The sequence below is a fragment of the Melanotaenia boesemani genome, chromosome 16 (genome assembly GCF_017639745.1).
Source record: "Melanotaenia boesemani isolate fMelBoe1 chromosome 16, fMelBoe1.pri, whole genome shotgun sequence".
In the NCBI taxonomy this organism is placed as follows: domain Eukaryota; kingdom Metazoa; phylum Chordata; class Actinopteri; order Atheriniformes; family Melanotaeniidae; genus Melanotaenia; species Melanotaenia boesemani.
The window spans coordinates 32,905,342-32,925,171 of record NC_055697.1 but is presented as its reverse complement, the minus strand read 5'-3'; the positions used below and the strand labels follow the sequence as shown (position 1 = coordinate 32,925,171).

The 19,830-nt window shown below is 44.1% G+C and overlaps 1 protein-coding gene across 5 annotated transcripts in view; it reads left to right on the top strand.

Annotated features, from left to right (window-relative positions):
* arfgef3 (ARFGEF family member 3) overlaps nucleotides 1-11,255 on the top strand; it is a 90,289-nt gene extending 79,034 nt beyond the window's left edge. For 4 of the 5 annotated variants that reach the window (XM_042010348.1, XM_042010346.1, XM_042010347.1 and 1 more), the window contains 6 exons: nucleotides 1,834-2,052; nucleotides 2,175-2,346; nucleotides 4,867-4,968; nucleotides 8,312-8,685; nucleotides 8,757-9,240; nucleotides 10,215-11,255. In XM_042010348.1, coding sequence (XP_041866282.1) covers nucleotides 1,834-2,052; nucleotides 2,175-2,346; nucleotides 4,867-4,968; nucleotides 8,312-8,685; nucleotides 8,757-9,240; nucleotides 10,215-10,406 — 1,543 coding nt within the window. In that variant the 3' untranslated portion in view covers nucleotides 10,407-11,255. Of the gene's footprint in view, nucleotides 1-1,833; nucleotides 2,053-2,174; nucleotides 2,347-3,178; nucleotides 3,258-4,866; nucleotides 4,969-8,311; nucleotides 8,686-8,756; nucleotides 9,241-10,214 lie in introns of those variants that run through there. The other variant, XM_042010349.1, reaches the window with a different exon arrangement.
* The last annotated feature ends 8,575 nt before the right edge of the window (nucleotides 11,256-19,830 follow it).

The following is a 19,830-nucleotide window of genomic DNA, read 5'->3' as shown; positions in this document are numbered from 1 at the left end:
TGAATAATGCACCTGGACCTTCAGCTGATCCATCTACTGTTGGCAGAAGCCTCATCAGAAACGGTCTCCATGGAAACGTGGCTGTCAGGAAGCCGTTCATAAGAAAGGGAAACAGGGAGGAAAGGTTACATGACCCAAGAACTGGACTGAAGATCAGTGGAAACAGATCTGGTGGAGGAATGGATCCTCCCCAGAACCTGGATCTCAACGGGTCTTATGGAGGGACGGATCCTCCCCAGAACCCGGACCTCAACAGGTCTGATGGAGGGACGGATCCCGTCCCCCCAGAACCCTAGAACCTCTTCAACATTACTGAAGCAGTGTGGGATCATCTGGACAGAAAACAGAACAAAAAGCAGAAACATCTAAAAAATAGCTTTGGAAAGTCCTTCAAGGATCCTGGAGAACTATTCCTGAAAACTATGTTGAGGATTTATGTGAACTAGTTTAGATGTAATCACACGCCCAAGGACAGTTATTAAAATGAAAGAAAAATATTAATGAAAAACAATATTTACAGGGCATTATGGCAGAAAATGAGAAACTAATGACTGAACACCTGTAGCAGTCTCAAAGGTCTTTTTAGTTTTAGTTTTAATCTGGGAAACTTTTCCAAAAATGAGTTTTGGAAAGTCCCTCACGGATCCTGGAGAATTACTCTTGAAGACTACTGAAAGAAATGACAGAAAACCTCTCTACGAGGGTTCAGACCAGCTACTCAGACCAAGCCTTCACTTTCAGGATTTTTGGAAATGTGCAAATCAATCCATTTCCATTTGATTGGACATGTTTCAGAAACTCATTTTATGTATTTGGTGATTTCAGGACATAATGAAGAAATGAAGGGTGGCTCAAGGCTTTTGGACAGTGTGGGATATTCCCTGATTTCTTTTTTAAGAACACACACAGAACACTGAATTTAGTTAGTCAGACTTGAAGCTCATGGCTCTTTAACCCATCCAGAGTGTTACTGTTTTCAAGATTTGATATAAAATTATAAACATTCATTTTTATAAACATAAGATCAGAGTTATCTTTATAGAATATGATTGTTTAAGCTCTTAATATTTTCAACTTCTTTAGAAGCTGAAAAATAAAAACAGATTCTATCAGCTTATTTTCAACCAATTTTTTTTAGCTTTATGTTTTAAATTGTAGATGCTGTAACTTCACACATGACTGAAACCATGCAGGGATGATGCATCATGCAGCTCTGTCCATATTTTATACCCACTTTCAGTCAAACACATCAGCTGTACTCATCCACAGCTTTGTCATGTAGAACTTCCTGTCCACAGCATGCATTATGAGCGTCTAATGATGCTTTGTGATGGGATTTAATTTTCATTATGACATTTTATAATATATCATTTCCAGTTTGTTACATTTATATTGATTTATGAGTTAAAATGATGAATATTTATGTAATATTTCTACTTTTTATTACTGTAGAAACATATTAAATACATATTGCATTTACCTTCAGGTGATGTGAAATTTTGTTCTCACAGTCTTGTTTCTACAGTAGCCCAGAAGAGACAAACAAACACTGGCTGTAGAGTTTGGTTTTTGCATTTTCATTATTATTGTTATGTTTTTTTTTTGTTTGTTTGTTTGTTTTTTTCCTGTGTGCTTTCAAGGCAAAGATGGACGGGGAATAGTGAGTTGGTTGCAACCTGCAACTTTACCGCTAGATGTCGCCAAATGCTGTATTCTGGAGCTACATTTTGATTTTTAAGCAGTAAATTCTTCGAATAGCATTGACTGGAAGGTGTCTTCTGCCTGTGTAGAAATGCTTTTCAACTTACTGAATGATTTTTTACTACAATTCAGGATCCCCTTCCGGACCATCGTGGTGAGCCTGCTTTCCCACCAGGTTCTGCTCCAAAACCTCTATGACATTCTGCTGGAGGAGTTTGTCAAGCAGCCTGATGGCAACGAGAGGGTCACGCCAGTGACCGCTGACCCCAGCAGACCCACAGCTGGCTTCCTGCGCTACATCTCTATGACAAATTTAGCCATAATTCTGGATCTACTGCTGGATTCTTACAGGTCACTAAGAAAGTCATCGTATATGCAGATGATGCATTGCTCTTTCTCATAACATTGACTAGTTTTACATACTAGTTTAGACCAGTTTAAATGCTGAAAGCGTGTTGGTCTGGTCTCTGCAGAACAGCTCGGGACTTCGACACTCGGCCGGGTCTGAAGTATCTGCTGATGAAGGTGTCAGGTGTTTGCGGAGCAGCAAATCTTTATCGTCAGTCCGCCATGAGTTTCAACCTGTACTTCCAGGCCCTGCTGTGTGCCACATTGAGCCAGGCTGAAAGCATGACAGCACAGCAGGTGGGAACCAGTCAGCAAAATGTCTCAAATATTTATTTAAGCTCTGCTGTTGGTTCAAATGTGAAATCTCCTCAAGTTTACAGTGTTTTACAGTCCAATCCTGGGCCCTGATTTATTAACCACAACGTCCCTGGTACTGAAGGCAACGGGGTTATCATCCAGTTCATGTAAATATAGAAGTGTGGTATCCACAGAAAGTCCAGAAACTCAGCTAAAAGCTCATTAAAACCATTTTTTTGAACACCAAACACAGTTAAGACAACAAACAAAAGCACAGGTAAATACAAATTGTGGCTCCACCTGTTCATCCGACGGCATGAACTCAGACAAACAACATACCTACTGAATGAAAAAAACTGGAAGTTTCATCATCTCCAACCAAGATTCACTGAAGCAGAAACATAAGAAGCTAAACTATGCTTCATGTAAGAAAAACATCATCATGAATTCTGTCTTAACTTTACTCTAAAACTTCTATCCACTGGGATAAAACATATTTACTGAAAAACTCCATTTCCCAGATTCGTCTGAGAGCAGTTTCCCATCTGAAATTGCTATTTTCCAGCTTGTTAAATGGAGTTGATTGGACGGAGACAGGTGGCAGTCATTCTGTGTCCCAGATATTTCCCTCTTTATTGTTGCTGATTGGTGAGATGGATGTAAACATGGCGACAGTAATTCTACTGGATCACACAATTAAAAGGAGGATAAATCTTGAAAATCAGCTGATCGAAGCGGAAGTTAGGACGAGATTTACCCCACGTAGTTCAGATTAAAGAACATATTCACTGAACATATTTCCATGTTTATGCAGGCATTCTCCTGTTTGCAGTGTTTTCCTACACTTTTTTCTACTTCTGGATAAAGTAACATCCCAAAAGAAACACTCCACCACAGAAGAAGAGCTGGAGCATTTGGAATTACATAGAAATAATATAATATTTTGGGTTATGACATTAAATACAACGGAAACCCCATAAAGGCCCTTGGAGCTTAAGAGGATAAACCTTCATCTATCAAACATGCACAGACCAGTCATACAAATGCTGCTGATAAATCCTGCATGTTCCCAACCACCGTCTTTGAGTTCATTCATTTACATCCCCAAATGCTCTCAATTAACCACAGATGGAAACAGTTTTTTTAAAAAAAAGCTCTGTGGTTCAGTTCTCAGTCAAGTCAGCATTTTTAATGCGGCATATATTATGTACGAAGCAATACAGTGTTTCCCACTAAAGAAAATAAAAGTAACTTGTTTAGCAAACTTGTCAGGGTGAATGTGCATAAAAAAGAAAGAATAAAATGAAAGAAAAAGACTAGAGTAAATGCTGCATGAGACATAAGAATACAATAAATACAATTGGATCAGAGAGGGTGTGAAATTACATTGGATCACTAACCTCCAATGAGATACCAACAGAACACAGGTTGTCAGCATCAATAAGTCGCAGCTCTTTTCTGTTTGAGTCCTGCTTGATGTTGTTTCTTCTAAGGGAATTAAAGTATTTTAGGCCCAGAGAAATGACAGCATCCAACCCTGATGGTATAATCCAGCTCAGTGATGACTGGGACATGCCTGATCTGGCTCCTAACTCATTTCTGTGCCCAAAAACCCATTTGGATGTTCAGTGGTAGAGCTTTTAGATAGATAGATCCTTATTGTCATTGTATGATATCCAGCAGAATTCTGTTGAAGCGACCCGGTTGCAGCTTATAGAACTATATAAAAAGTTGGTGATCCTTTATCTAAAACCTGCAGGATGGTGGCCCAAGAGGTCCAGAATTGGTGACCCTTGATCTGAAACCTGCAGGATGCTGGCCAAAAGGTTTAGTTAAGCTAAAGCTAAGCTAAATGTTAAGGCCGCCATGTTTAATCTGCTTTATTCAGGAGAGAAGAAGAAAATAATGAAGCAGCAGCAGTAAGTGAGCTCAGTGCTGCTGTTTGTTGAATCTCACCAACGTCTGTGAACTCAGCCGAATGAGCTGCATAGAGCTTTACTTTAGAGAAGATGTTTAGAGTCATGGTGGTTCTCTGGCTGTGGAAAACTGAACCAAACCAGAACTGGAACCTCTTTGGTCAATAAGTTGCATCTGGCTCTTGATTAAGATGAATGAATCATCTCAATAGTCATTTTGTTCCAGCTTGAGACGGTGAGCAGAGACCTGGTTTACAGTTACAGTGTGTTAATAATAAATCCGATGAAAATAACATGATATTTATTTGTCATTGTTATTTAATCCTGTGAATGTTTAATTCCAGATTTACATCTTCACATTCTCTGTGTTTGTTAGGTATTAATTAAAGACGTTAAGTGAAGGTATTCAACATGTTTTATTAAATGCATAAAAAAATAACAGATTAACATGAATTCATATAATCTAATAAAATATCTGTAATCTGGATGCCATAGCAACCATTTTTATTAATATTAACATCAGTTGACATCCTGTAGCCGCCACTACTAATAAATATTTCTTCTGAAGGCTCTGACTCACATTTGACCCTCTGATTGTGTTCAGGTGAAGAGGATCCTGTATGAGGAAGAGGAGGGGAGCTCTGACTCCTCTCATCCTGGCTCCGCCTCCTCCGAGGACGAAGACATCTTTGAGGAAACGGCTCAGGTAACACACAGACTCTTAACAGATGTCATACTGTCACCTGATCACACAACTCTAGTGCAATGACATCATTTAACTGCTTCTCAGCCCATTCAGCACCAGCAGCTCAGCTGAGCCAGTAAACAAGGAAACATGGCAGAGCAAAAGAAAAAAAAAACGGTGATATTGGCACAAGATGGATGGATGGATGGATTGGTGGATGGAAGGAAGGAAGGATGGAAGGAAGGAAGGAAGGATGGCTGGATGGATGGATGGATGGATGGATGGATGGAAGGAAGGAAGGAAGGAAGGAAGGAAGGAAGGAAGGAAGGAAGGAAGGAAGGAAGGATGGATGGAAGGAAGGAAGGAAGGAAGGAAGGAAGGATGGATGGATGGATTGGTGGATGGAAGGAAGGAAGGAAGGATGGATGAATGGATGGATGGATGGGTGGGTGGGTGGATGGATGGATGGATGGATGGATGGATTGGTGGGTGGATGGATGGATGGATTGGTGGGTAGATGGATGGGTGGGTGGGTGGGTGGATGGATGGATGGATTGATGGGTGGGTGGGTGGGTGGATGGATGGATGGATGGATTGGTGGGTGGATGGATGGATGGATGGATGGGTGGATGGATGGATGGATTGGTGGGTGGATGGATGGATGGATGGATGGATGGATGGATGGATGGATGGATGGATTGGTGGGTGGGTGGATGGATGGATGGATGGATGGATGGATGGATGGATGGGTGGATGGATGGATGGATGGATGGATGGATTGGTGGGTGGATGGATGGATGGATTGGTGGGTAGATGGATGGGTGGGTGGGTGTATGGATGGATGGATGGATTGGTGGGTGGGTGGGTGGGTTTGGATGGATGGATGGATGGATTGGTGGGTAGATGGATGGATGGATGGGTGGATGGATGGATGGATTGGTGGGTGGATGGATGGATGGATGGATTGGTGGGTGGGTGGATGGATGGGTGGGTGGTTGGGTGGATGGATGGATGGATGGATGGATTGGTGGGTGGATGGATGGATGGATGGATGGATTGGTGGATGGAAGGAAGGAAGGAAGGATGGATGGATGGGTGGATGGAAGGAAGGAAGGAAGGAAGGAAGGATGGATGAATGGATGGATGGGTGGGTGGGTGGGTGGGTGGATGGATGGATGGATGGATGGATGGATGGATTGGTGGGTGGATGGATGGATGGATTGGTGGGTAGATGGATGGGTGGGTGGGTGGGTGGGTGGATGGATGGATGGATTGGTGGGTGGGTGGGTGGGTGGATGGATGGATGGATGGATTGGTGGGTGGATGGATGGATGGATGGGTGGATGGGTGGATGGATGGATGGATTGGTGGGTGGATGGATGGATGGATGGATGGATGGATGGATGGATTGGTGGGTGGGTGGGTGGGTGGATGGATTGATGGATGGATGGATTGGTGGGTGGGTGGTTGGGTGGATGGATGGATTGGTGGGTGGATGGATGGATGGATGGATGGATGGATTGGTGGGTGGGTGGATGGATGGATGGATTGGTGGGTGGGTGGGTGGATGGATGGATGGATTGGTGGGTGGATGGATGGATGGATGGATGGATGGATGGATGGATGGATTGGTGGGTGGGTGGGTGGATGGATGGATGGATTGGTGGGTGGGTGGTTGGGTGGATGGATGGATGGATGGATTGGTGGGTGGATGGATGGATGGATGGATGGATTGGTGGGTGGGTGGATGGATGGATGGATTGGTGGATGGGTGGATGGATGGATGGATTGGTGGGTGGATGGATGGATGGATGGATGGATGGATGGATGGATGGATGGATGGATGGATTGGTGGGTGGGTGGGTGGGTGGATGGATTGATGGATGGATGGATTGGTGGGTGGGTGGTTGGGTGGATGGATGGATTGGTGGGTGGATGGATGGATGGATGGATGGATTGGTGGGTGGGTGGATGGATGGATGGATTGGTGGGTGGGTGGGTGGATGGATGGATGGATTGGTGGGTGGATGGATGGATGGATGGATGGATGGATGGATGGATGGATGGATTGGTGGGTGGGTGGGTGGATGGATGGATGGATGGATGGATTGGTGGGTGGGTGGTTGGGTGGATGGATGGATGGATGGATTGGTGGGTGGATGGATGGATGGATGGATGGATTGGTGGGTGGGTGGATGGATGGATGGATTGGTGGGTGGGTGGATGGATGGATGGATGGATTGGTGGGTGGGTGGTTGGGTGGATGGATGGATTGGTGGGTGGATGGATGGATGGATGGATGGATTGGTGGGTGGGTGGATGGATGGATGGATTGGTGGGTGGGTGGGTGGATGGATGGATGGATTGGTGGGTGGATGGATGGATGGATGGATGGATGGATGGATGGATGGATTGGTGGGTGGGTGGGTGGATGGATGGATGGATGGATGGATTGGTGGGTGGGTGGTTGGGTGGATGGATGGATGGATGGATTGGTGGGTGGATGGATGGATGGATGGATGGATTGGTGGGTGGGTGGATGGATGGATGGATTGGTGGGTGGGCGGGTGGGTGGATGGATTGATGGATGGATGGATTGGTGGGTGGGTGGTTGGGTGGATGGATGGATTGGTGGGTGGATGGATGGATGGATGGATGGATTGGTGGGTGGGTGGATGGATGGATGGATTGGTGGGTGGGTGGGTGGATGGATGGATGGATTGGTGGGTGGATGGATGGATGGATGGATGGATGGATGGATGGATGGATTGGTGGGTGGGTGGGTGGATGGATGGATGGATTGGTGGGTGGGTGGTTGGGTGGATGGATGGATGGATGGATTGGTGGGTGGATGGATGGATGGATGGATGGATTGGTGGGTGGGTGGATGGATGGATGGATTGGTGGGTGGGTGGATGGATGGATGGATGGATGGATGGATGGATTTCTGATTGAATAGAATCCCACACAGTTGACTTGATAACTTCTTGGTCTGAGTCCGAGCTGCAGGGTTGTAGCAAAATATCTTCCTGGGTTTCCAACATCCTCCTCTTTGCGTACAGGAGACTTAAAGGAACTGGTCTAGACTGGTCTGCTGCTGTTAGTGAACTGGTTCCCAGCTTGAGATATAGCCTGTGTGTTGCTGAATGTGTGCATTTCTCTATTTTCTGCCTCCATTTTTACATTCACTACAATCTGTTGGATTCATGTTGACGTGGATGTAAATTTTTTGGGGGAAAAAGATCTAATCAACTAAAAATTTTGGAACGCCCCAGCAGCACCTCCGCTTCCCCCTGTTGACGATGGCTGTGCTAGAGGATGTGTAAATGGAATCAGACACGTCCCTCCATGTGTCCTCCTGCAGGTGAGCCCTCCTCGTGGCCGGGAGAAGCGGCATCAGTGGCGAGCCCCCGTCCCGTCGCTCAGCGTGCAGCCGCTCGGCAGCGCCGACTGGGCCTGGCTGGTCAAACGCCTCTACAAGGTCTGCATGGATCTCTGCAACAGCTACATCCAGATGCACAGAGACCTGGAGAGCACGCTGGACGAGGCGCCGCTGCTGAGAGGAGGCGACCACGTCCTCTTCCTGCCTCTCTTCCAGTCTGAAGCCTCCACCCCGACATCAGCCGGCGGCTTCTCTGCGAAAGGGACGCCATCAGACGAAGGCGGGTACAGGTATCAGATGGCAGACCTCAGTGCAGCGTCGCCAGGGGATCCTTCCACACCGAGCCCCAGATTCAGGTCTGACTTCCGGTGCAGGTTTGTAGTCCTGATGATGGTCTAAAGTAACCTTGAACTATTGTTCCCTGCAGCTTCACGGGCAGCCTGCCCCATCACTTCCGGACCGGAGGACAGAGGAGTGACTCCAGCTTCACAGGAAGCTCGGTGGGAGGAGCCTCTAGTAGCGCTGGATCAGGAAGGAGGAAGGAATGGTGGGAGAGTGCCGGCAACAAGCTGTACACCATCGCCACGGACAAAACCATCAGCAAGTTCATGATGGAGTACAAACGCAGGAAGCAGCCGCAGCAGCCGCCGCCGCCGCCGCCACAGAGCCACATCAACCTGTTCATGAAGGAGCAGGGCCGGGCGGCGGCAGGAGGAGGCGAGAGGAGGGGCCCCGGGGAGCCGCAGAGACCTCTGCAGAGGCCCCAGCAGCTGGTGGACCAGCAGGGGCCCCCACTGAGGCACTCGGTCAGCGCGGGGCCGGAGGTGCTGAGGCAGGAGAAAAGGCCACGGTCAGGGTCCACCATCAGCTCCCAGAGCATCTCTCTGAGGGACTCGGAGGCGCAGATACAGGTGGGGGCGGTCGTGTGAAAACCAAAAGGTTTACATAAGAAAGTTTTACCACGTCTCTTACATGGGACGGCTTTTTGCTTTCTTCTATTTAACTATCGTAAAGCACTTTGCAGCGTTTAACCTGTGAAAAGCGTTTATGAAAAACTGAAGGGAAACAATCTAAAATCAGGTTTTTCTCTAATTCTGCCTCCTAAATGATAAAATCCTGAATTCTTTTTATTCGTGCTGCTAATCGTGGTTGTTATGCACAAAATCCAGCAATAAATCAAAAGTTAAGCACTGCAAACTTTCTGTTACAAGAACAAAAGTTTAGATTTTTCAACATTTTAAACAAATAAACTGGTTTTTAAACAGCAGAGTTCACTTTATACGTCAGCAGTTTCAACTTAAAGTAATAAAATCAAATGACAAAAGTTTCTTTGTTAAAAGAAAACAAGTCAGCATGACTGTAAATTTCATGCAGAATTACAGAATTTTCCTCCAGAGCCAGGAAGGAAGGCTGCAGGCTGCAGGCTGCAGACGGCTGTTCTTCATGATGAGGCGACTTTTTAAAACCTTAAAATAAAAAGAAAATCTGTAAGAAGACAGATTTTTTTGGGCTTTGTGTAGTAACTCTGGGTTCAACACGTTGGTCTGATTGCTGCTCCGACTTAATTGTGACACAAAAATATATATATATATATATAAAAAGAGTCTTAAAGGAAAAACTTGAATTCCTCCGAATCCAAACGTGTCCAGTTACAGTCATGCTTCCTAACAGTGGCTGTGCAGGCTGCACATCTAGGGATAAACCAGGGTTACACACCTGTACAGGTGGTTGCCAGTTCTGATCAGTTAAAGGTTTTTAAGGCCAGAGAGGAAAGGATTGAATGGTTTAATGTAAAGCAGAAAATCCAGAAATGTTGCATGTTTTCAGGACAAATGTCGGCTTGTTTGTGCATCTGATCTTCAGACCGTCTCCCTTCCCTCTGCAGGCCTGGACCAACATGGTGCTGACTCTCCTCAACCAGGTCCTCCTGCTGTCAGACTGCTCCTTCCTGGCTCTGCAGCCGGCGCTCTACCCCTGCCTCAGCCAGCTGTCCTGCCACGTGACGGACGGCCGCGTCCGCCAGGCGCTGCGTGAGTGGCTGGGCCGGGTCGGCAGACTCTATGACATCACCGTGTGACGCCGCGGCGACGCAGACGGCTGGACGGAGAGAAACGTGACGGGAAGTCGCATCAGGCTGGAGGGAGGAGATGGATCCAGTTGGCTTGGAAAGGATTCTTTATAGGAGGGTGTAAATGTGCCGTTTATGCTTCTGCTCCTCGGTTTTTAACCTTTTCTTGCTGACCTCAAAATATTCAAGAAAACTTCAGAACTTTTGGGATCAGGTGTCGCTACATGTGCATCGTTGCTCTTCTGGTTTTGCTGATGTTAGTGAGGTTAAGATACTTTCCAGCTCCACCTTTCAGATGTTTGACCTCTGCAACGTCTCCCGTGCTCCGTCGCCGCTCTGGTCCTGTGTGTTTTGACAGTTTTCCTCTCAGCAGCCTTGTGTGAAGTCACGACATCAGAAAAATGGCCGCCGCAGTCTTTAAATGTTGGGAGATCGGGTCTTAAATAAATGACTGCTGGGATGAAAAATCCCTGTTTCAAAATGAGGTCAGTGGGTTTCCGGCTGGAAATAGAAAGAGTTTATTTCTGTTACTGCTTCAGAACCACAGCGAGCATCTAATCCGATTCTACAGCCTGGATTTTCTGGATTCAGCTTTAATGTCGTCACGTTCACTGCAACGCTGAAGCTGGAACCATCACCTCTTTCTTCTAACCCAACACAACACACACTTCCTGTATGCTCATGCTCGATGTTACTTCCTGCTGACGTACACATGTACATGTATTTATTTGCGTTAATGAAGATTGTGGATGTTTTGTGAGCAGCAGGTTAAACTAAATGTGTTTGACATCCTGGGTTTTACTCTGTTTCATCTGAAGTGGAACCAAATACAGCGGCAGTGATGGATGGTGGCGTCTCTGTTGTCATTAATCCGTGTCGGGGGTCAAACTTATTTTAGCTTGGTCCCACATTCAGAGCAATCTGGTCGGACCAGTAAAATACCAGCAGAACAACTTCTAAATAATAATTCTACATTTTATTTAAGAGGAGCCGAAACACGAGGACGATGTGCATGAAAAACACAGCCTGAGGCAGAAGAAGCACAAGATAGACGACAATAAAATCAAAGATAAACAAACGGAAGAAAAGTTAGTCCAGATCCAGATGTTTACATTTAACCCCTTCATGCCTGGTGTCACAGATATAGACTTTTTATATTGTTGATTTAATCAGTTTATTTATTGTCATTAATGTACTTTTATTTATTTCATAGATTTTTTATTAAATTATTTTACTGTTATTAATTTACTTAATATTTAATAATAGTTTATTTTATTCCAGTCTTTTTTCTTTTTTCCTGTATTTGTTTATTTTGCTTTAATGAATTTTCTCTAAACAAAGTGAAATTTCATGAGAAAAATAATAAGTGTAGTTTCAACAATATTATGCCTCAGTTACACATGCCCATATTTAATTAATATATTATATATATTCTAATATTATATATAAAACATGATCAATTTTTAACATTTATTACTTTTAAATTAGATTTTTTTAACTAAAAAACATTTTTTATTTAGTTATTTTATTCTATATTTTATTTTATATTATATGTAATATTTACCAATTATATATACCAAATTATCAAATTTGATATTTTTTACTATTAAACATTAGAATTAGTTTCAACTTAACATAAAAATATTTTATATTTTATTATATTTTTATTAGTATCTTTAATTAATTTTATTTTTTAACATATTTGCTCATTTTCTCGTATATAACAGCTTATAAACAGCGTATAAAACCAGCAAACATTTAGTTCCAGACATCCGGAAGGAAAAATCCAGTATTCCACACATGATCAGAGGAGTTATTTTAAATGTACGTGTGTGTGTGTGTGTGTGTGTGTGTGTGTGTGTGTGTGTGTGTGTGTGTGTGTGTGTGTGTGTGTGTGTCTAGCAACCCTGCCCACCTGGACTGACTCAGCTCATCATACAAACTAAAGTCACATAAAGTCAGAAAGTTGGAACCAGTTCTCCTCCCGACCCGGAAACGTTTCACATTTAAACAGAAAACATGGAATCTGGAAACATTACAGATTACAGTTACTTTTATTATTATACTAGTTACTTTTATCAAAAATAGTTCTTATCTTTGTTATTATTATTGGAGCCTCTGGTGGGCCATTTTGGACTCCGGGCCTTATGTTTGACACCCCTGATCTGTCTCATGTAGGTAATGCTAATATGTCAATGTTTACGTAAGGATTCCACGTAAGGCCTCGTCCGACATCGTGACCGGGAGGCGGACTCGGACCTGCTGACCTGCTTTGAGGACGGTTGTCTGACTTGTTGCGAACAAACAAACCAGTAAATTCTGTAAAGCTTCGCTTGGCTGAGGCGGCGATGGAGGAAAAGAAGAGAAACAGCCAATCTGAGAGCAGCATAGTCGGCTGTAACTGCATCACGCCTGCTGCTGGTCCTCTCCACCTTCAAACAATTCCACATCTTCTGTCTCTTTTAAACAAAACTCGTGAAATCTAGTATTTGAATCTCTGGCAGGTGGATTACTGGAGTTCTACTGAGCAGCTTCAGGGAGGATGAGCCTTTTACATGTCCTGATGACCATCAGCTTCAGCCAGACCTGACCTTGTTTAACCTGCTTATGGAACTTATGTAACAGAAGTCATGCCATTAATCTCCGTTCTGACTGACCGTCATATCTGAAGACGATGAGTTTTACATGCGACCTTTTTATTGGCTCGGATCTGCAGCTTCTGCTCCCACCTGCATGCAAACAGAGATGTCATCATATGTTCATCCCAGCTGGTTAAAAAGAAAACAAACCAGAGTAGAAAACCTTTACAGACATGAAGCTGCTCTGACCTCCATTCGTCTAAGTGTGCATTTTATCATAGATTACACAAAGTGTCACACTCACGCTCGCTTCAACAGCTGGAAACATATTGAGGGCAGGGGGGCGGGGCTTCTGATGTTCCTGAGGAGATTTACTCATCTTTTTTCACCCACTTCATCATCTAAGGATTTTTCCCTTTTATTTGCACTCATCGCTCCCTCCTGTTTCCTGTCTGCAGCTTCATTCACTACTTTTGCACCAGGTTTTCCTACAAACCACCAGAAGTCGGAGAGAAGTCTGTCTTAATCGGAGCGCCGTGGAACCTGGAGTGGGAGTTTCTGCTTCATCATTTCTGTTTGGTAGTCTCATTTCCACAGCTTTTCTTCTGCTGAAGGCTCTTTATCTTCAATGAAAACATTAAAAACAGAATTAGGTTTCTGAAACTTTAAAGCAGGGCCGGCCAAAGCCTTTATGGGGCCTCAAGCAAAATTTGATCAGGGCAGGGGGGCTAGACCACCTCAGCCAAAAACCTTTACCATTGCTTCATTTCATACACTGTGAATGTTATACACCCATTCATGTGCACTGGTTGTAGCTGTTTATAAGGTTAATGGGGAAGCAAACTGAGACAATAATGGTCCAGTTTAAATTTGCACTTTTCAACACTAGAATCAGAAATTTCCATACTCAATAATTTTGTCAAATAAAATGGTAGTCTTGTTGGTCCCTGACTTTTCTTGCGTGGAAATTTTGCTTCAAATTTGCTGTGTTTTTGTCAGAGATGCCGCTCTGCAGTTTACAAAGTGCCTTTTTTTTCTTTTATGTGCGTTACAAGATAAGACAAGACGAACTTTATTCATCCCCAACTGGGGAAACTCAGGTGTCCAGCAGCAGACAACGTTTACCATCAACAAGAACTCTCACTAAAACCACAACATGACAACAGTAAATAAAATAAGTTCAAATCTTTTATCAATAGTAATAAAGTGCACATTAACAGGATTTACGTCTTACAGCAGCCGGATGAGCCTCTCGGTCCTGCAACAAATGGAGAGGAGTCGCTTCTCTGGGCGACCACACGTCATACAGGGGGGACAACTGGTCCTGAGAAAGGCCTGCACCAGGCTCCTAATGCACTTCTCCAGTAGAGTCCGCCCCCCTCCCCATCGCTGAAACACACTTCCTGACCAGTTTGTGGAGCCGTTTCCCCTCTCTGGCCGTCATGCAGTTCCCCCAGAACATAGCAGCAACACCTGATGGAAGAGGTTCAGCTTTTCACTGCAGACTTCAAGGATTTCAGCTTCCTGAGAAAGAAGAGTCTGCTCTGTTCCTGTCTGTACGCTGCATCTGCACGACTAGATTATGATCCACCCAGATATTTATAAGTCTGGACCACCTCAATGTCCTCCCCCTCAGTTACCACAGGTAGGTGATGTGCCTGCTGCCTCCCAAAATCCACCATCATCTCCTTTACATGTATTGAGGATTAGTTTGTTGCACCTGCACCAGTGTGTAAAGTCCGACATGACCCTCCCGTGGTCCCCCTCATCCTCCTTTCACGCAGGCCACCACAGCCGTATCATCCCAGTATTTCTATATGTGACATGATGGGGACCTGTAGCCTAAGTCTGATGTGTCCAGGGTGAAGACAAAAGGGGATAACACAGTTCCCTGGGGGGCTCCAAAGCTGGTGCTCACAGTCTCAGAGATCGAATTCCCCAGTTTTACATACTGTGGTACTCCATCAAGTAGTTACTGATCCACGCAGTGATGGCAGGCTCCATGCACAGATTCCCAAGTTTGCCTCTCAGGATCTGAGGCTGGATAGAGAAACTGAAAAACATCAATCTTACATATCCCCCAGAGCTATGGAGAAAAGAGAGGGCCCATGAATCATGTACAATGTTCTCTAGATGGGCAAACTGTAAGAGATCTAGTGTCTGCTGCAAGTGTGGCCCCAGGAGGCAGAGAAGGAAACTTTCAAGACTCTTCATGATCACAGAGATCAGGGCCACTGGTCTGTAATCCTAGATGCCGAACGGCCTCCCAACCTTAGGCCCTGGCTCAAAGCAGGATGATCCTGATGTTTGCTCCAGCTAAAGATCATGCAGAGCAGCCGCTGGGTGGAGCAGGACAGGAGGCAACAGCAGAGGCGGAGCAGCCGCTGGGTGGAGCAGGACAGGAGGCAACAGCAGAGGCGGAGCAGCCGCTGGGTGGAGCAGGGCAGGAGGCAGAAGCGAGGTGGAGCAGCCGCTGGGTGGAGCAGGGCAGGAGGCAGAAGCGAGGTGGAGCAGGACAGGAGGCAGAAGCGGAGGCGGAGCAGCCGCTGGGTGGAGCAGGACAGGAGGCAACAGCAGAGGCGGAGCAGCCGCTGGGTGGAGCATGACAGGAGACAGAAGCAGAGGCGGAGCAGCCGCTGGGTGGAGCAGGACAGGAGTCGAACCTGCTGTAGAAGCGGGTAAACTCACCTGGTGCCTCCTTCCCGTCTCCTCACAGCCAGTAAAGGCTCTCATGCTCCTCCACACCTCCCTTTTGTTATGCCGCGGTTTTCTCTCCTTGCTTTTTCGTGTCTTTGGGCTTACCTCGGCCCTTTTTCAAGTCACGTTACGGGTTTTTACTTCTTTGTGTGTGCCTGTTATATTTCTATTCTTTTATTTATGTGTCCTAAGCCAAGAGACTACTTAAATTTTGTTATGCTGTATAATGACAATCAAGATCTTCAATCTTGAATTGAATTTGGGTCCTGAAACGTGAAATTCTTGCAAAGTTTCCATGTGAACCCCATGTAATCATGTGAAATTTATGGGAACATGTATGGGACCCATGTGTATTGTATGGTGATGGTCTGACATGTGAAACGTGACCATACAACATCACATGGGTTTCACATATAGTTGTGTTTCACATTGGAACCTACGTGGATTATTGCCATGAAAACATTTTCATGTGTTCCAAATATAGCTCACACATGTTTCACAGGCACAAAACCACACAGGGTCACATGTGAAGCGTGTTATTTTGTGAATGAAATGATTTGGGAGACTGCTGATTTGGGTTCCTCGCTTGTGATGCAGTAAATCACTTCTTTGTTGGCTTGACGGAACACATCACAAGATTTTGGGCATTTTCTTCTTGAAACTCACTGACTCGTTTGCAGCCACAGGAAAAGTCTTTGCTCCACCTTTCACTCTAAATAGCGTCTCTGTGGTGTTGGAGGTTCCTGCTGGGCAGACTCTGCTCTTGTTGGTCCGTCTGCTGCATTTGGTTGAAGGGATAAAATGGTGGAGGGCGGTTAAGTTCCTCTACTGTCTGGCATTTCTCTCAGAAGTTTTCCATTAGAAGTTAATGATGATTCAGACTCACTTAAATATCAATGCTGACCCTCACATCTCCTCCAGCTTCATGCCTGAGTGAATAAAATTGTCACTGATTCAGACTTTACATTATTAGCCTGATGGTTGCCGAGCCCGTGGGATCGGTGTTGGGCCGTGCTGCTGTAGGATTGCTTTACTTTGTGGATGCCAGCCAGCTTGGCTGATGAGGTATTTGGTCATACATGATCTTTCCTAGCTCAGCTGATATTGCCTGAACTGCCGAATCATGAAGAGCATTTTGCAACATCATGGAAGAAGCATGAAGAGTTTTTTTCATGAAATTTGTCACTTCATGGCCATCTTAAAAATCCATTTCTGTCAATTATGTCCATAGTAGCAGGTAATACATTTCAATACAGTTCAGTTTTATTTACAGTTCCAATTCCCAATAACTTATAAGATCTCTTTTCATAGAACCCGGCTGAGCGAGGGCAGCCATTTGCCTCCACTGGGTTCAGGGAGGGGACATGAAGAGCCAGAGTCAACACTCACTCTGTGTTAAGCCAAATTTGAAAATTAAAAACCTCTCAAACCCAAACTGGGAGCTGGTTCCTCAGTAGTACCTGCTAGCTGAAGGTTCTGCCTCCCAGTCTACTCTCAGAACCTCCAGGAACCCCAAACAAACATACAAAGCCTGAGAGCAGAATGCTCCATTTGGATAATATGAGATTTCTATCAGATACGTTATAGCTTGGTCAGAGCTATAACGTATATAGCTCTGGTATATAACTTGGTATATAGAGCTTTATATGTGATTCTGTTCTGGGTGTGACAGGGAGCCAATGAAGAGAGCTAAATCTCTCAGTTTATTTCCCATCAGAGCTCTGGCTGCAGCATTAAGATTCAGCTGGAGACTTTTCAGAGTTATTTGGACATGTTTAATGAGGAATTACAGGATGCACCGTCTAGTTTTTCTGCAATGGCCCTAATTGTCCTGATGGATTCCTTGGAGTTGTTTTTTAACACAACAGAGAACTTTGCTTTACACAGAAAATCTTAAGTTCATGTTTATCACCGAATTATTTTTATGCTTTCAGAAAAGTTTTACTGATGGGAATGTCCCTGAAGACTGGTCTGTCATTTTCATTTCTGCCTTGTGTTGTGAAAACTTCTACGATGTGTCCATGACTTTTACCAAGAGAAGCAACACTTCATTGTCATGCCATACTAGGAAACAAGGATCTTGATTTTCTCCATTTTTTATTAGCTTTTCCAGTATCAGGACATGCCACAGACTGATAGTCAGCAGCCCCTCAGATCGGGTTTTACCCTCGTCTCCATATTTTACACCTCCTGGCCTAGTAATGCGTAAAGTAATCCTAGGAATACTTAAAGTAATCCTAGGAATGAATAAATTAGTCCTAGGAATGAGTAAAGTAATCCTAGTAATGCGTAAAGTAATCCTAGGAATGAGTAAAGTAGTCCTAGGAATGAATAAATTAGTCCTAGGAATGAGTAAAGTAATCCTAGTAATGCATAAAGTAATCCTAGGAATGAGTAAAGTAATCCTAGGAATGAATAAAGTAATCCTAGGAATGAGTAAAGTAGTCCTAGGAATGAATAAAGTAGTCCTAGGAATGCGTAAAGTAATCCTAGGAATGAATAAAGTAATCCTAGGAATGAGTAAAGTAGTCCTAGGAATGAGTAAAGTAATCCTAGGAATGAATAAAGTAATCTTAGGAATGAATAAAGTACTCCTAGGAATGAGTAAAGTAGTCCTAGGAATGTGTAAAGTAATCCTATGAATGGGTAAAGTAATCCTAGGAATGAATAAAGTAATCCTAGGAATGAGTAAAGTAGTCCTAGGAATGTGTAAAGTAATCCTATGAATGAATAAAGTAATCCTAGGAATGAGTAAAGTAGTCCTTGGAATGTGTAAAGTAATCCTATGAATGAGTAAAGTAATCCTAGGAATGAGTAAAGTAGTCCTAGGAATGTGTAAAGTAATCCTATTAATGAGTAAAGTAATCCTAGGAATGAATAAAGTAATCCTAGGAATGAGTAAAGTAGTCCTAGGAATGTGTAAAGTAATCCTATTAATGAGTAAAGTAATCCTAGGAATGAATAAAGTAATCCTAGGAATGAGTAAAGTAGTCCTAGGAATGAATAAAGTAATCCTAGGAATGAGTAAAGTAGTCCTTGAAATGTGTAAAGTAATCCTATGAATGAGTAAAGTAATCCTAGGAATGAATAAAGTAATCCTAGGAATGAGTAAAGTAGTCCTAGGAATGTGTAAAGTAATCCTATGAATGAGTCAAGTAATCCTAGGAATAAATAAAGTAATCCTAGGAATGAGTAAAGTAGTCCTAGGAATGAGTCAAGTAATCCTAGGAATGAGTAAAGTAGTCCTAGGAATGAGTAAAGTAGTCCTAGGAATGAGTAAAGTAATATCTCATGAGGAACTTGTCTGTAGTAGAAGGTAAACGTGAACCTGAGCAGGATTCCAGGTGTTTAATAGAGGTAAATATCTCAGGAAGCCATCGGCCGATGATGATAATGATGATGATGATGATGATGATGATGGACACCTCTATCAATGGTCAGTCAGGAGGATCCAGGGATAGTCCCCACATTCACCTTAGAAACACCATGAGGATCCAGAAAGAAGTGAAGCACAGAATATTCTATGATAGGAAGAGTGAGTCCTTCACTATAAACCTCCTTCATCTCCATGGAAACCAGCAGAACCTTCATGGTTCATGTCAAACAAAGGCAGAGTCATAGGAGAACACGTTAGCAGAGTTTTTAGAGCTGGAATCAAACTTTTTACCACAAACAGCAACAGTAAGACCTGGTTTCTGGTTCTGGCTGCTAGCTCCAGAGTTTCTGTTCTACAGTGGTGAGACAGACTTCTCTGGAACCAGCAGAGTCTCTGCTGTCATGTGACTCCTGGTTTGTGTGGAGAAATTAGCAGAAGCTCAAAGAGGACAGAGCTGTTCTCATGTTTTCTACATTCCCGTATAACTGTTGGGGTTTGAGCTGTGTTTGGTTTGGATGTCGATACTTGGTGGGGTCTTTCAGCTGAGTTTCTCCCATCATGTTGCTATGCTACATGTTAGCATTGCTACTTCCTGCTAGTCATGTTGTTATGCTACATGTTAGCATTGCTGCTTCCTGCTAGTCATGTTGCTATGCTACATGTTAGCATTGCTGCTTCCTGCTAGTCATGTTGCTATGCTACATGTTAGCATTGCTGCTTCCTGCTAGTCATGTTGCTATGCTACATGTTAGCATTGGTGCTTCCTGCTAGTCATGTTGCT